We start from the raw sequence: 16,921 nt of genomic DNA, 5'->3' as shown, positions 1-16,921 counted from the left end.
GCAGCTCAAAGACAGATGGCAGCAGCAGCATGCCTGTTTGGTAATATTTCTCAAAGCGCTCTCCAATTTGAAAGCCACAATCATATCATCTGGAAAATTAATATGGCAGGTCAGAACATAAGGTAGAGTTTGTAAAAACAGATTTCAGGGTATTAGCTGGCCTGGCCCAGCATCTCAGTACTGACTTGGGACTCCAAAAAAATCAGGATTCATGCCCCAGTCTGCCAAAGGTCCCTTGGGCAGGTTGTTCAGGACTAGATGAAAGCAACACATCTGGGTACGAGGGCTCAGTTTAACTGGGCTTCACCTTTTGGGGGGGTGCCCTCCTCTGCCCCAGCACCGTTGGTCTCACATTGGCATGCTGTGCCCCACCAAACACAAAGGGTATTTGCTTTTCTCAAAGCTTGAAAGGTTTTGCAATACGTAGAGTACGTACTGCCCATTGCAGGCAAAATGGAGGCAGACACGCTCAAGGACAAGCCTCTCCCCACAATAAGTATGCTCATTATTACTGAGGAATCCAGAAATTCAGGTAATTCAACTCTTCCTCAGGTCCCCAGGGTAATTTTAGCACAGACCACTAGTTTTTAGCCAGACCTTTCCAGTAGACCTGGTATTTTATCTACTGGGCATCATACTCTGTTCACAGGCGGAAGGAGCAGCAAACAGTGCCTTCCACGAGATCAGGAGAAATATGGGATATCTCCCAGGGAAGAAAGAAGAGACGGTACATCTGAGAGGACAGGAGGGGCTGAGCAGAACCGATGTGCAGCCCAGAGCCACGATGAAGCTGATTTCAGGGGAACCCCACACCCAAGGAGTTGCAGGGACACAGCCTTTCCAGCTTCCTCCCCTCACCTATGTCTTTATGTATCAGGGTACTCTGCAGTTAAGAGAGAGGGGGGAAAAAACCCCAAAACTATAATGCCAAGGGGAGTTCCCATTCCTAGAGCCAAGCCTAGCAGTGCTCCTACTCCAGCATGCCCAGCTGTTTGCTGCACGATACGTGCACCCCTATACATTTGCATCCTTAGCAGGCTTTTAATAGGGAACGCTTGCTGAGCCCATGTTTCTAGCAAAGCTGAGTTACGTGCAGTGACAAGCTCATTTGCTCTTTGGGGACGGGGCTTCAAATAGCTGCTCGCTTGTGGCAATTAAAACGGGCAGAACGCTGCCACCAACTCTGCTAGCCTGTGCTGTGACTGATGCAAGTGCCGTCTGTAGCGCTCTGATAAGGATATTGGATGATTCAGAATAATCTGGGCTTTGCTGAACATATGAGCCCGAGTGTTTGTGCTTCTGTTTCCATCTAACAGGAATACTGTGTTATGCTCATTAGAAGGGGGAGAGGGTGGCTGGAGGTAGGTGGGCACCAAAACTTTCTCTCCATAAGACTGATGGGCACATCTGTGCTGCCCACCACTCAGGTCTCTTCCATGGAGGTCTTCAACTCAAGGGTCTGGCCAGTCTAACCCCATGGCTTGGACACAGCAAGGGTGACAGAGCAGGCAGGGAGGGAGCAAAAAGTCAGTGCTAAGTCTTCTTCCCATCTTGGGGGATTTTCCTGAGCCACGACCTGGCAGCAGGGCTGCTGCACAAGCAGTCAGAGCTCAGTTAAGATGCAGGAGATGGGCATCAAAGTGGGCATGGCAGGGGGCAAGGGAGGAAGGGGAGGGACACACTGGCCCTTCAGTCTTCAAAACTGACTTCCAGCTGGGTTAGTGCCACATTATGTCTATGCCTTAACTTGTTCTGACAAACCTTTAATCCCACAGACCTGCTGCATAGTCTATTCCCATCCCATTAAGACCACATCTTGCTCTCTGGATTTCCCTTTTGAGCCATTCCAGCAACTTGGCTTTGATTTCATCCGGAGTAGAAAGCCAAGCCAACGGCACAGCCTATTTACAACATGAACCGAATCCAGAACTGAAACATCCCACCCTTCAGCTGTCCTTGATCAAAAGGTTTACAGCCTAGATAAAACGGCCTTTCAATCAGAGTTAAAATAACCAGTTTTCCTAGTTCAATTAGCACCATACCCCCTCAGATAAGGGCTGCCCAGGAGCACGGCTGCATATTCAGTCTCTGAGATGAGGAGCTGGGTACAAGAGAAGGGCGAGGTCTGGGAGCAAGGCTGTACGAGCTTGAATTAAGGTGGTGAGGAACACCTCTGCAGGCACGAACCGCTGTGCCACAAACACCTTTCTGCAGTCACAGGACTGTTTTCAGAAGTCTCTAATACTACTCAGTCTGCCACACTATGTAAATCCCTTTGTAGCACCTAAACGCGGCCACGGCTAAGAAACAGGGTTAGGAAGAAGCAAGCTGGTTTCTGACGATGGGAGCCCATGCAGGTCTATAAATAGCAACGGTGATCAGCTAAAACTCAGGTCAAAAGAGACGCTGCCGAGACGTCACCACCTCTGCCAAGCACCGCTATCTTTAAGGACCAGGCAGACCTCGTATGTCGTTACCAGCCAGGGCGAGAGGAGCCACATCACAGCATCTCCTCCCGCACCGGGGGGGTCTCCCACTGGGCACCCCTCTGCCACGACAGAGACGTGGCCCTGAGACAGCACCACGGGGGGTACGAAGTGGGTGCTAGTGGGGAGGGTCTGACACCCCCCATTATAACCACCCTGCTCTCTGCTGCTTGTAGGAAGATGGTAAATAGGAATGAATTTGCCTGGGATTAACTCAATCCCCGTCGAGGCACTGAAAGCGCTCGAAGTTTCCTCCTAAGCGCTCCCTGAAGGCAGCGCAGCGTTTCACCACTAAGCACACATTGCAAAGACGGCCGTACAAGCGAGGGCTGTAAAGCCTTGTGCAATTGCTGCTCTCCGGGATATTTTGTGTGCGGCGAGCGGGATGCAGAGGGACACTCAACCACGTGTGAGATTTCACATGCTCGACTGGTAGGAAAACCTCGAGCGGCATCCACACGAGCAAAGTAGCTCCATCCACCACCACAGGCTGTAAATGATCTTATTCCTCTACCCGGGGACATCCAGGGGAGGGAACTGAAAGCAAGTAGCAGACACAGCAAAGCTTTCAAAAACACGGGGAGCCTCTGACTTGGTACCCCACTCTGCTTTGAAGAGCTTGACAGCCGCTTCCATTCCTCCGCTTGCTTTTCTTTTTAATGATAAAAGTGATATGCGAGTTGAAAGCCAGAGGAAAACCATGTCTCGTCCAAGCAAACAGCTTGCCGTAACTTAATGTACCGAGGGAAGGACGATGCAGGGCGGTGGTGGCTCAGCGCGTGCAGCTTGCTGGGCTTGGTATTTATCAAGAGACAGAAGATGCCAAGAAGAAAGCAGGCCACTTCCCATCTCTCAGGAGTATTTATATTTACTTGCAGTTGTTTTTATTACCCCTCTCCACCGCAGCGTCGCTCCGGCATGTGGGAAGCCGCGCTCTCCTGTCCCCTCTGAACAATTTAACGTGTCACCGCGGACCTTTCTGTGTCCCTGCAGTCAGGTCCCTGCTGCCGCAGCTCACTGGAGCCAGCCGTCAGCGGAGGGGAGCCTCTGCGAGCAACACCAGCCCCATTAGTCACCGGGAACCATTTAGCCAAGATAGTTTTTGACATTTTCCACAAGTGAATTTTGCATTATTTGAATCATCTACGCAGAGCGCAGCGAAAGGCGGCATACTGGGAGGAACAGCCAGAATTACTCATGAGCTTTTTTTTTTTGTTGTTGGCTCTAACTTAAATTGCGATCTGTTGAACAGACAAGTCGCACGTCGCTGCAGATGGCTGGGAGAAGCCCCTGCTCAGGCTGCAGCAGAGGCCGAAAAGGCAAACAAGTCATTTATATGTAGAAAGCCTCAGCAAGTACAAGTATGCTACGCTCCAGCTTCGTATTAGTTGCTTTATTCAGTGCTAATCATCCCATTAAAAAAAGGTAGAGCAGAAATAAATAAAATAAAAAAGGCCCAACCAAGAGATAACAGAAGCGTTCTTCACTGCAACGCTGCAGCTACAGGATGAAATGAGGGCTGAGATACTTGGCGTAGGGATAAGGGGATTAAGAGGTGAAGGGCAGTGGCGAGGAAGCGCTAAAATGCAGGAAATACACACACACACATGCAACCTGTTGGTCCAGGGCGATAAATTCAAGGTTCCCATCAATATTTTCTCACCATAAAAAATACAGATTATTCACTGCAATCACAAAGGGCCTATTTTTAGTGCCTCGCTCACGAGGTGCTCTTGAAGAGAGCTGTAGGGCGTCTTCAGGTAGGCACATCCCCAGCTGCAGATGCTCACCCCGAGCAGCGGGGACGGGAGCTGCCCCGTGGCAGAGACGGGGCCAAGCATCCCTGCCCAGGCGGGTGCTTCTCAGGGCAGATGCAGCCCGAATCACTGCATCCTTATGAGGAGGCAGCAGCCATGACAAGCCCCGGCTCCTGCAAACAGCATCACATGCTGTGCATACAGGTCACTGCTGGCTGAAGCTCTGCTAAAAACAAACAACAAATTGGAATAAAACTCGCATTTCTCTCCTATTGCGCATCCTGATCGAATGGAAAATTTCTCCTGGATCTGCAACGTAACACGAACGACAGATTTATTTTTACAGCTGTATCATGAAGAAGGATGATCTCAAAAGAGAAATCATTCTGAAATGGGCAACTTGACTCAGCAACTCGGCGGTCTTGATGGATATGGGGTGCAACATTGCCACATACAGACGCAAAGAGCTGTCTAACACCACAGCAGCACACAAATCCTGCCTGCCCAAAGGTTTCCTGGGTTTTGACCTGCTCACAGGAAGAAAAAACACATTCCTGAGCTTGCAGAAAGGTGCACAGAAGGGAGGACCGGTACCTACACAGCCAGCCCTACAGCCTTACCTTCCCATCTACCCACTCCTCCACCACAGCCACCACGAGCGTGACACCTGGGGGTGAAATCCCCCGGGGGATGCCAGACCAGAGAAACACGTATTGTTAAATATTATCCCACTATAGGATCTGCTTTTTGAGATCCAGCATTTTTCAGACCCAACACCCATTCTTTAAGGGGAGGGGGGATTATAATCTCCAAATACAGCCGCACGTTTCTGCACGAGCACAATAATACATCTTCGAGATGCAGTGCTACACGTATGCTAACAGCTGAGGCTGGAGGCTGCTTCACAGCCAAGAAAATGAATAGCCAGCGAGGTCCCAAGGGCAGGAGAAAACCTTGTTGGCTTTGCCGTTCAGTAAGAGAAGAGACCGTGTAAATGTAATCTCACGGCTCCTCCCCTGCTGTCACTCCCATTGCAAAGAGCTATATCAAACACGGAGCTGACGCACCCAGAGAAAAGTTTGAAATTTAGGAGATGCCATGCCAGCATCACCCCACAGCTTCTGAATGAAGAGCCAAGAAGGAGGACCGCTTTTGTTGTTTGAAAAGGCAGAGAGAGACAAGGGAGATTAAGTCTCTCATAAAAATCATGTTTAACTATCTATCAGCAAGTAGATACCCTTTTTCATCCAGTCCTCCAGTACTCAGCCCTTGGTGCTCCCCCGAGCTCGCTGGACACAGCCAGGGTCCCAGAAACAACCACATTAACACCCAGGAACAATGGGGCAGCGTGTCAGAGCACAACATATTGTAAAACATGGCTTCAAGCCACAGAAATTGCAGAAACATAAATTACAGTTGTGCTCCAATGACTTCAGGGCTACCCAGACCACAAGGGACCTGCACCCAGCTACTCCCCACCAAATCATTTTAGTATCTGTTAGACCCCAGGGCGAAACCACCGACGCCAATGGGGATTTTGCCCACACTTACACAGCGGGCATCAGAGACTTGTAAATGTTTGGATGTTCAATGAATGACAGGCACAAGATGAGATGGATGACAGGAAGAGATTGGGGATTTACCGCTATTAATAATGGCCATCGTTTTAACGTAGAACTAATAACCCCCCTGGGATCCCTAAGCACAACCCTTTGCTCGCAGGGCTGCTGAACCAGTGGGCACTAGTCAAGCTAAAGCCTCCTAAAGCATAAATACTTCAGACTGGGCCCTTAATTCACAAAACCAGCAGGTTTTACTAAAAAAATCAGACACTAACACACTGCAAAGTATAAAATTGAGACAATGAACCAAATGAGAAATGGGCTTTTAGGAAAAGCAGCATATGAAAACCTTCACAGTTTCTGTGACATTTGGGGTTTGGGGGGGGGGGTGTTGTTTTTTTTTTAAATCCCCTGGCCCCCCCCTCTTTTTGGAAGTCATTTGCTAGATGAATGAGGTGATACCGTGGGCAGGCACTGCTCCTGCTGGTGGAGCTGGGCTGGAGAAGGCTTTGGACCAAGGCCATCCCTCCAGCATTGACGAGCCCCACTCCTACTGCCAGAGATGCTCTGCTGAGCTCTTTGTCATCCCTCTGCTTCCCCTAACTCCTTCTTCTTTGCTCCGCTTTACCCAAATTTTCTTACACTACTGAGCAGAAAACCATCTACTGTTACATTATGATAGGATAACTACAGCCCTACACTGTACTTTCATACTCACACTATTTCATTCTCATTTCCTCAGCTGATGGTCTATTTTCCATCAATACAATTTAAACATTTATCCACAAAAATAATTTAAAGTTTTTAGGTATCTCCTCCTGCTGCAGATAACTCAAGAGCTGCTGAGAGGGTTTTGCCTCCTGACAAACGACCCCAACCACTGTTGGGAAACCAACCAGCAAGTTTTTAAACCTCCCTGAAATTTTTTACATTTCACTTGCTGAATGTCCGTGATCAAAGGTTGGTGATGATCTTACATGGCAAGGAGCATGTAGGGAACAAATTTATTCTCAGGTATCTTAAATATTTCATATTTTCATATTACATTATATTAATAATGTAAAAAATGCAAAGGATCTCTTCAATCTCCCTAAGCAGAGCTAAAAACATGGGCCAGAACTGAAGTTTAACAAGTATCACCACTTCATACAGTCACAAATACAGCAAATACATTCAAAATGGCTCAGGGACAAAAGCAGGGACTTCAAAAAGAAAGTAATTTGGTGAAGAACACACATGTATAAATATGCTCCTTTTATTCGGGCGGGGGGGGGAATCTATTGCGTGCATCTGAATACTTACAAAACTGCATCTGATGAAGACGACTTCGAATTGAAAGAAGCACGAAAGAAATGTAAGGAAGAGCGCAAAGATTTTCTATAAAACCAAACAGTTCCAAGCAATCCTATTAGGCAGCCAGGCATTTTGGGTTTCATTTCAGCACTAACTAAAGCACATATTTTAGTGCTGTGCCACTGCTCTTGATTAAAATCAAAATCAAGTTCTAAATTTTTTTGGTTTAGCACTTAGGATGGGGAGGAAATGAATTAAAAGAAACTCAACAAATTTTAAAAGAACACTGAAGAAGAAATTAATTTATCAAATTAGCAATGCACAGTGGCACTTCAAACCCCAGAGAAACAGAAAGGATGCCTGCAGGTTACTCCTTATGATACCAAACAGAGCAAATCCAATCAGATGAACATGCTGCAGGATCAGTCAGGCGAAAGCCACAGGAGCAGCATTACAAAGTGAAAGATGTACAAAAAGAGGATTTTCTAAACCTATTGTACTAGCTTGAAACCAAGCTATTCCCCCCTGGAGGAGATGACAGCATTGCTGGTACGGTCCTGCAGAACAAGCTGTCCAAAAAAACCCTCAAAGACAACACAGAGGAAAACTCAAAAAAAGTTTTAATGAGAAATTAAAAATCCTACTAGAATGTTAGGGCTGCAACGTTGCATTTAAAGTAACACATCTCCATTCAAAACCCCATTTCCTACAGGGGAGTGTAAGTAACATTTTACCATGCTATTTCATAACTTCTTGTCTTTAATGGTGCCATCATAGATAGCTCCCTGCTTCACATTTCCCCTTGCTTAAAATAACCACCTATGGCAAAGGCACTGACCTTCAGGAATAAGTGAATGAATGAGAAAACTGGCACGCCAGCACGCGACCAAATTGAAAACGATGGCAGCAGTTATTTTGGAGCACAGAGATGAACAGAGAGAAGAATATGATTATCTACACGTAAAATATTGAGTGACACCGACAGCAGACAGGAACTTCTGTTTGCCCAGTCTTGTGAAACAAGAATGAGCTGGTGCTCAAAGGAATAAAAAGACAGCAAATAAGAAAACCAAAAAAGATTTTTTTTCTTTTTTTTTTTCCTCAGCAAGCGATCAACTCAAGACGGCACAGAGGCCAACCGCTTCATCATGATGGAAATTTATTACCTGCCTTTAAGAGAAAATGACCATCAAGCCACATGAAAAGGAATAAAATAGACAAAGAAAAAGAATATTTCAAAGGAACGTACATGCTTCCGAGCAGAAGGCATCACCTAATCATCGAGTTAAGGTGTTTTGCTATGCAGTACAGTTAACCCTCCTCTGAAAAATCTGCTCATGGTATTTTTAAGTGGCAGGATAGAGCATGATGGACTACAGCTCATACACTAAGTCTGTTGTTATTTTATTTATATATACAAATGCTATTTTATAGCTTTTATATGTAGATAAAAAAGTAAAAGACACATCAAGCTTATATAAACACTGCATTTTCAAAACTGGGCTCTCAAAACAGTTTCAGAAACCATCATGCCAAACAAGTACTAGAGTTCTCACCTCACCACACCTGCAGTTTCTGGCAGTACCACAGATCGTGCAGGAGAGGATGTACCAAGTAAAACACAATTTTGGTTTTCTTGTGTTTGGTTTTCTTAGAAAATGTGATATTTTTGACTATTTAATCCTGCTAGAGAGCCTTGAAAACAGAAAGAGAAGTTGCAAATCCATATCTACTGCAGCTCAAAGTAGAAACATCAACTATTCACACGAAAATATATTCATAAGGAAATGCAAATGGAAAATACAACCCCACAAATCACCTCATTAGCAACACTGTGCAGCCACCCTGCAGCACCTGCTGGGTTCAAGGGACCAGACTGGATGTGTGTTTTTCCCTGCCAGGATGGTCAAGCAGTGGAGCAGGTGGGACCAGCACATCCACCCATGGGAGTTTGCTTTGAGTGGAGGTTGCACTGGGCGATCTCCGAGGTCCTTTCCAACCCAGCTCCTCCCACCAAGAAAGAGAGCAACCTCCAAGCTGCCTCCCATTAACCCGTTTTAACACCACCAGACCGCTTCAGCCACCTTTCTATGTGACCCTGCAATAGCAGCACAAGTAATTACGCTGAGGAAAGCGAGTCACACTTCAACAAGGCAGTAACCACTGCGGCTCCCCCAGCCAGCCCATCATCAGGCTGCCGACACAAGCTGCAAACACTTCTCTTGGACAGCTGTTTTCATCCCCCAGCTCCCTCAACGACCTACTTACAAGTCATAAGGTTGCTTGCTGTTGAAATGCATATTAAACTCAGAACAAACAAACAAAAAACCACATCTTTTTTCATCCCGGGTCCAATTTTTGAGATTTGGTGTTTAAAAATGCTCCACAGTCAACCACACTTCAGAGGGCATAGAGACTTAGAAATGCTAAGAGATGGCCTAGAGATGCTAAGCAGAAACTCCATGCGCACACACGTTTTAATGCGGGTATCTGCAAGACAGACTCGGGGTAGAGCCCACTGCGGGAAAGCTCTTAGGGCAAGGCAGAGGAGACAAGTCCAGGCTGACCAGAAATGGAGCAATTGGTGCACTTTTGCTTATTTGCTGGTTAACTGATACTATTCAGAGTAGTCAGTCACCTTTCAATGCAACGCTTGGACAACAAAATAAATGTTTGGCAAATCTATTTAAAAGTGAAACAGAGAAGTGAACCATGGCATTTCCTTACAGGTGCCTGAATTTCCACCTCAGGGCCCTTAATTAAGATGTGAGACCTTATACTGAGCTTCCCAGGGGTAAACACCTCTTTACAGGGGTACAAAAGCAGTACCCAGCTAATTACATCTTGCTATACCAGGGGTATCTACTCCAACTCTCCTCCCACCGGGAAAAGGGACTGGAAGGCAGGAGTCTCTCTCAAACAACGGTGTTTAGAAACCGCTGTGTCTGGTGTCAGGAGCGAGCATTGCACACTTACCAGAAACCCAGGGGACTTCAGTGCCCGAATCCTGTTTTCTCACACACTGGAGCGGCACAGTGGCTTTCCAAAGCATAGCTTAAACTTTCTGTTACTAAGCCTGAGAGCAGGAATCCCCATGGTTTGGATCTTAACAGCTGCAAAAAAATCTGTGTCGCTTCCCACCCTGCGTGGGGGTCTCTGACCTGACAGATTGGCACGGGGAGCCCCACATCCCAGCCAGCCCCAGCACCCCCTGCTCACCACCACTGCTGGATCCATCCCCAGGAACCCTGCACATCCATTTCACACATCCCACGAAACGCTCCCCCAGCGAGGCATCATCTTGTGCACGACTCTTCACACCTCTCCTGCTGCCGAGCACGATGCTGTCTGAAACTCATCCGCCACCAAAACATCACCACCTGGGATGAGTCAGGGTCTAAGATGCTCAACACCTTGGGGTTGCCAGCAACTCCCCTGCTCCCCTCCCACTGTTGAGTCCTTCAGCTTCAGGACAATTTTGTGTCCACAGACCTCACCTCAGCCAAGCATTCTGAGGTCTCAGCTACAGAGACCAAACCTCTCCAGTGGTCTACCATTTCTCTCTACCTAATTTACCTCCCTTGTCTCATTAAAGCTCACATTGCCACAACTATCCCCCGATTAGCCAGCAAAGCCCTTGCTCTTGGTCAATGCTTTGCAGCCGCCAAAAGTAAAGGTGCAACTTCTGTGCTTGCAGAAAACAAGAACTTCTCCTTGCAAACCTCGGTGGCCGCAGCCGCCCCACCACCCATCCGAACCGGCTGGGAAGGCTGCCTGAGGAAGAGGAGGTGTTACCTGGGTGAGGTGTGGGTTGGGGTTGAAGCCGCACTGGTTGCAGACTTTGCTGTGACACTGGGTGCAGGCATTGAAGTTCGGCTGACCGGGGGAGGAGGTGAGCTCCGTCGTCTTGCATATGGGGCAGAGCGTGCTGCTGGGGAGGGGAGCGATCTGCGGGAGCGAGTAGGGAGAGGTAGGGGTGCTGCCCCGGTCCGGCGATGCTGAGGGAGACTTCCCTGAGCCCTGGCTCCTGGCATCCACCTGCAGCATCCTCCGCGGTCCCTCTGCCGGCGGTCCGGGCTGGCCCCGGCCCCTCATCTCCCGGGGGCTCTGGGAGCTGGGTGCAGTCTGTGCCAGGGAGGGGGATGCCGACCGCTGGCCCGTGGCCTGATCCAGCTGCTCCGGTCTCCTCGGCGTGCTGAAACACCATTAAAAATACACATAATAAGCCCAGGTTTAGTACATTTAATGACGCCAGTCAATGTAGAAAACATCTAAAGCACCCTCTCTACCTCTGAAGGCCCAGCTCAGCCAAGGAGGCACAGCGAAACCGCACTGCAAACCTGGGAAATTGTTCAGATCAGCAGAAGGATACGCTTTACCTTACGAAATGAGGCACGATTTCAGCTTTCTCTTATATAACCCAGCAGCAGAGATGTAATTGAATTATCCGGCGTATTCCGAGTTGAACTTTAGTCAGAAAGTTACACATAAATGAGAAGCGAATGAGAAGTTTGGGGCAGCTCAGCCTCCTGCCAGCCAAGGGCTCCCCGTTAGCACTTCTCCAGCACAAACGCGTGCTCGAAGAGGCGGCAGCAACTCTGGTTTGCAGATTGCGGGGCCCCTTCTGCACGGAGACGGCCAACGCGTGCTAAACCATCTTCTCACAACCTACTTTTATGAGTTGTTGTGAAACAAAAAGACTGCAAAGAGCCCTACTTATTGAAGGAAAACCCCTCCAGAAGCCCAAAGGAGGCAGGAGAACTACTTAGACTTTCTCGACTGTCTAGCTGCCCCCTCCCTATGCAAGTCACAGGTGAAAGCAACTGAGGGCTTGTTTCCCAGGGGCCAGAGCTGTGGGAAATTAAGAGAGAAGGCATCAGCTCTGCTCTAGTAATCATTACTAAAGCGAGATGTGTAGGGAACAGGGGCTTGCATGGGCTGGCTGCCCCCAGCTGAACCCTCTTCTGGGTGACGTGAGTCTTGGCTGGGCAGAAAACCGGCCGGGATGCATCAGGTGGCCAGGACAGAGCTATGAAACCTCCCTGTGAAGCCCCAGCTACCCAGAAGGAGCAACGCTGAAGGTGGCACTGCACTCGCTGCTGGTCAGGCAGCAGTCCCATAGCCTGCACAGAATACTCAGCACCCTGCAGCATGTGCTCCCTGCCACCCCAGAGCTCAGGGAGAGGGTCCGGTGGCCCCAGGGAGCTCTGGAGCAGCTTCAGCTGCAAGAGCTTTGAGTCCTTGTGTTGGAGAGCACAGCGTGAGTGGCCATGCACCCCACCTCCCATGTTATTTCAGCGCAGGTACCCTGCAATGTGCTGCTGATGGATGATGAGGATGAGTGCACAAGAATGAATCTGCAATGGAAGATGTTTCTGTAATTACAGAATAATTTGGTGCACGTGCTTATCAATAATGCCCACAAATATTTCTCAAAAAGGCAGACGCCCTAATGCTCTAGCTACCTGTGATCTATAAGAAAAAATATTACTCAGAAACTCAGATTTAATAAATTGCTGATTTACCCAAGCAGGGTCTGACCTTATAAAGGTTTAAAAAGGGAACTTAAATGCATACAACTAATGAAATTCAAAGTGCATGTTGCCACAGTAATAGGAAGTCAGATGAAAATAAATATTAAAATAGCACTTTGGGAATATTTTTCAGCTGCAGATTGAAACCCACTTCTCAGAAGGAGAAATCGCACAATAATAATAAAGCAAAGCAATAAGGGAGTAACTGATCTGCTCCAGACTGAAGAGCAAACCGCACCTGGCCCTGCAGCAAGACACCTGCAGTAAGCATGGTTTGCACGCCTTGCTCCTCCATCGTGAATACTGACGACCTTGAACTCAGAATTGGGATTTGCTTCCTGATGCTGAGGGCTGCAAAGCTGCTGCCCCATAAAACATGTGGCAGCCGTAGCTGATGGAGATGGGAGAGCTCAGTCCCAGCCACCAGCAGAAAGTACTGTCGGAAAGCAAAATGCATTTTCGTTCCTTAAATTTAATTCTTATAAAACCAGCAACATATATTTGAATACATACTATCCTAATGATGTATTAAACAACACTGAAATAACATTATTTGAAAAGTTTAATCTATATACGGTCAAATAACTGTTGTTTGGAACAAGAAAATGGTTATTCCACCACAAATTTCAAAATTCTTTTTTTTTTTGCCATTTGATATGGAAAAAAATATTTGCCACCAAGTGGGAATTCTGACTCCAAACTGGCTCTGACCACCGAAATACCACTCAAGCACAGTTTCACTTCCCAGCTCAGTGAGAAAAAGAAAAAACTTACAGCAGCCACCCACAGCAGAAGTGTTTAGCAGTATATTAGTAGTTACCATCTATTTTTGCAGCTGGTATTAGTAGTACTAGCAGTCTGGCTTATTTAGTTCAAGCACCTTTCTTTATTTAAAGAGTGATTTTTTTGCAGCAAATCAACGTGAGAAGCACAGTACCCCTGAAGCTGCGCTCCTTCAAGATGAGCTGTCACACAAGGCACAGACAAGTTCACTACGTTTCCTACCCAAAATAGAGTCTGTGGTTCTCTTGAAAGACCAAAACCCATGGGAAAAAATACACCAGGTGCTGTTATTTTGCCTTGAGCATCATTCCTGGCACAGAAGAGGGAGGAGGGCAGTTGGGCACTGGCTGCCCAGTGGGACAGTGCTGCTCTGGAGATGCTCTCCCAGCCTGGGATGAAGCTCCCACCCGGCTCCCTTCACCTTTTCAGGTGCAAAGAAATGCCTTGCACTGTCTCCATCCTGCTCCCAGCAGCGGTTTCACTCTGTGCACTTATATCATCACTGCATTTATTTATTTTATAATTATCCAAGATGCCTCAGCCATTCCATGACATGGGCTGGGCTGTCTCTCACTTGCACCAGTTGAATGAGTCTATGAAATTTTAAGACCAGAAGAAATCATCTGGTCTGTCAAATACAGTAACTAAATAGAGGAGAGATAGCCCAGGAAAGAACATGAGCAGAGTCATATGAAATCAGATGCAGGCCCATGTTTTTTGCATCTTTTGCCAGGATGCTCCAGTGTTTGTATGTCTTGTACCTATCTATGAGCCCTTTTGTTGTTGTTACACAAGTCCCAACTGCAGCTCATGCCCTTTTTTCATTACAGCCTTCTTTACCACTGATAAAAATACTAACTAGCATCGGGCTGCTAACCAGTTCCAAAGGAATTCCCCCCAGTGCCCCTAGATTGCGTGTTAACAATTAGATTGAGATGTCTTGATAAGGCAGGATTTTACTCGTTTGATGGGGGCTGTATTGATTTTGCACCACCCTAACTGTTGAATTAGAAATATTGGGTGATGCTCAGTCAAACACCTCTGCAGGGTCCAAATTCAGCAGCGCTCTCACAATTACCAACAGAGTTATAATTTCATCCAAGTAAGGAATACCAAGTGCGTTTGACTAAGCTTACTAACAATTATACTGTCAAGGTTTCCATTTATTATATCCTGTCTATTAATGCTTTTATCAAGAGAAGGTCAGGCAGGCAGCTCTATTAATCTGCCCGCAATCACCGGCAGGTTGGGCAGCTGGGAAGGTGCCATTTTCTTCCTTTTTTTTTTATTTTTAAATTGAAAAACGATGGCTTTCTTCTTGCTTTCTAAAACACCCTCATTTTCCAGCATAAAGCCGACATAGCGTCAAACCAAGCCACAACCAGCCTGCTGCCCTGGTGCAGCCCAGCCAGCCTCAGCAATGCCCACCATCAGCCCTCTGCCCCTCTGCCTCTTGCCCAACCTTCTCCAAGTTTGTTGGAGCTGAAGTCTGACCATCCTTGGAACACGGGGCATCGAACCAGCCATAGCAGCACACAGCACCAGCCTCTGCTTTCTGCAAAGAATCTAGCATTTCACCGTCCAGAAGTATGCGGGGTAGTCCTGCGTCCGCAGCATCAGAAGCCTGGGTTTCACTCCCAGCTCTGTGGCGTACCCCTGCCTCCTCTCTTACCTTCCCCATACAGTGAAAGAAGCATCTGCCCATCTCTGAACACGAAGCATTGCAGAACACCCACAAAAATTAACCCTCAGCTCCATGCAAGAGAGGAGGCTAAACTGCAGGGTTGCTTGCCATGTAGCCCAGAGCTAAAAACCACCCTGAGAGATTAATCTGTACTCAGGTCTGCTTCTGCGTCAGATACTTCTCCTGATTAAAAAAGGTGCAGAACTTCCCTTGTTCCACTCGGGAACGGGCACAGATATGAAACCAGCCTTTCTATTTAGGGCTGGTGCAAACGTCTTGGCAGGCTGGGAGGAGATGAAGAAGAACTAGGAGGGAAAAGCTGACTGAGATGATCAGAAACGTGAACAGCATAATGAAAACCAAGGGTCAAAGCCATTCTCCACAAAATCGAGCTCAGCGGTGTACGATGTCACAAGCACCTCAGATTTTCTATGCCTGATTTTTTCCCTTCCATAAAAATTGTGGTTTTTCATGGAAATAACAAGAATTGGGAAGGCTTTAAAAACAAAATCCTATTTACAGCCAAAACAAATGTTAGACAGTTTGCTGGTTAATGTTTAATTTCAGGAAAAAATTTTTTTGTCCTAACCCTAACTTTTGATGGCATGGCAGTGCCAGTGAAAATATGTCAGCAGCTTTAGGAAAGATGAAAGCAATACAGTGACATAGTATTGGTTTACAATCCCGTTCCAGTAAATTGATACAGCCTTCTTATTTGGGAATTCCTAGGAAAAGTCAGGGCCTGTAGAAGGGAATGGCTCTGATTTAACTTAAGGATGTTCATTGGTGCCACTAAATTTTACAGACAAGACCCAAGCTTGGAGCCAGCATCCCAAGAGATGTCAACGGGTCCTTTTTCACTCAAGATGCTAACTTGGGAGCAATAACTATCACAAGGTAAATGCCAACACCATTAACATCTTCGCTATAAAATCAAGTAATAATGATATTACACAAAATCTACATGCATGGCTGGTAAATCAAGTCTTGTTCAGGTGTGGTGTGTGGAAAAGTTCAAGAGAGACCATGTGCACTGGTTTTCTCCTAAGTGGTTTTCTCCTAATTTCACGTTTCCCCCTTGAACGCACTGGCCACATCCATCTGCTCAGCTGCCCCCAAACCCCGGCAGTGCTCACATCCACAGGGGCTTGGCATTTTTGGTCCAAGTAAATCTTTCAGGACCTGAAGCCCTTTTATGCAACTGGGAAACATGGATTGCATTGCTTGCTCTGCTTGATGACAGCTGAAATGGGTCCTGGCTCAAGGGGCAACTGATCTAACTACTGCATTATAGTATAAAAAAAGAACGTGAAAACAAATGGCACCATCGCCATCATTTTACAAAGAGCATGCCCTGCTTAGGCTTTCCAAAGAAGAGCTGGGTTTGCCTATGGAAGGGGGGGTCCTAGCTTCACATCCCTATCAGAAATAAGCAAAATGGGGACAAGCAAGTCTTTTCTATTAGCGGAAGAGAGTGAAAACAAATGACTGCTTACCTGCAGTAAAACCAAGGGTATGAGAAGCAAACAAATCAAGGTAAAGCATGAAAAGAGAGAAGCTGTGTAGACGCTCACACCCAAAAGAGGGAGGCTGGGTTAACGAACAAGAATTAGAGCTGCTCAGCTACGAGAAGAGATTTGACCTACTTGGTTTGACTGAAACCTGATGTGAACATCCACATGACTGATTTTAAGAATCACTGAATATAACCTATTTAGAAAAAAGAGGTAGCTAAGCAAAAGGGCAGTTCCACTGTAGGTCAAAATGGCACTGGGTTTGACTCAGAAAAACATAATTCCTAGTTGTTATGGGTCGGCATAGG

At 46.9% G+C, this 16,921-nt stretch overlaps 1 protein-coding gene across 1 annotated transcript in view; it reads right to left on the bottom strand.

Annotated features, from left to right (window-relative positions):
- BSN (bassoon presynaptic cytomatrix protein) overlaps positions 1-16,921 on the bottom strand; it is a 95,457-nt gene that overhangs the window by 60,622 nt on the left and 17,914 nt on the right. The window contains exon 2 of the mRNA XM_075052625.1: positions 10,894-11,293. Within this exon, the coding sequence (XP_074908726.1) occupies positions 10,894-11,293 (400 nt within the window). The remainder of the gene's footprint in view (positions 1-10,893; positions 11,294-16,921) is intronic.

This window comes from Buteo buteo, chromosome 21 (assembly GCF_964188355.1).
Source record: "Buteo buteo chromosome 21, bButBut1.hap1.1, whole genome shotgun sequence".
Classification (NCBI taxonomy): domain Eukaryota; kingdom Metazoa; phylum Chordata; class Aves; order Accipitriformes; family Accipitridae; genus Buteo; species Buteo buteo.
Note: the sequence above shows the minus strand (reverse complement) of the source record. Positions and strands in the feature narration are given on the sequence as shown.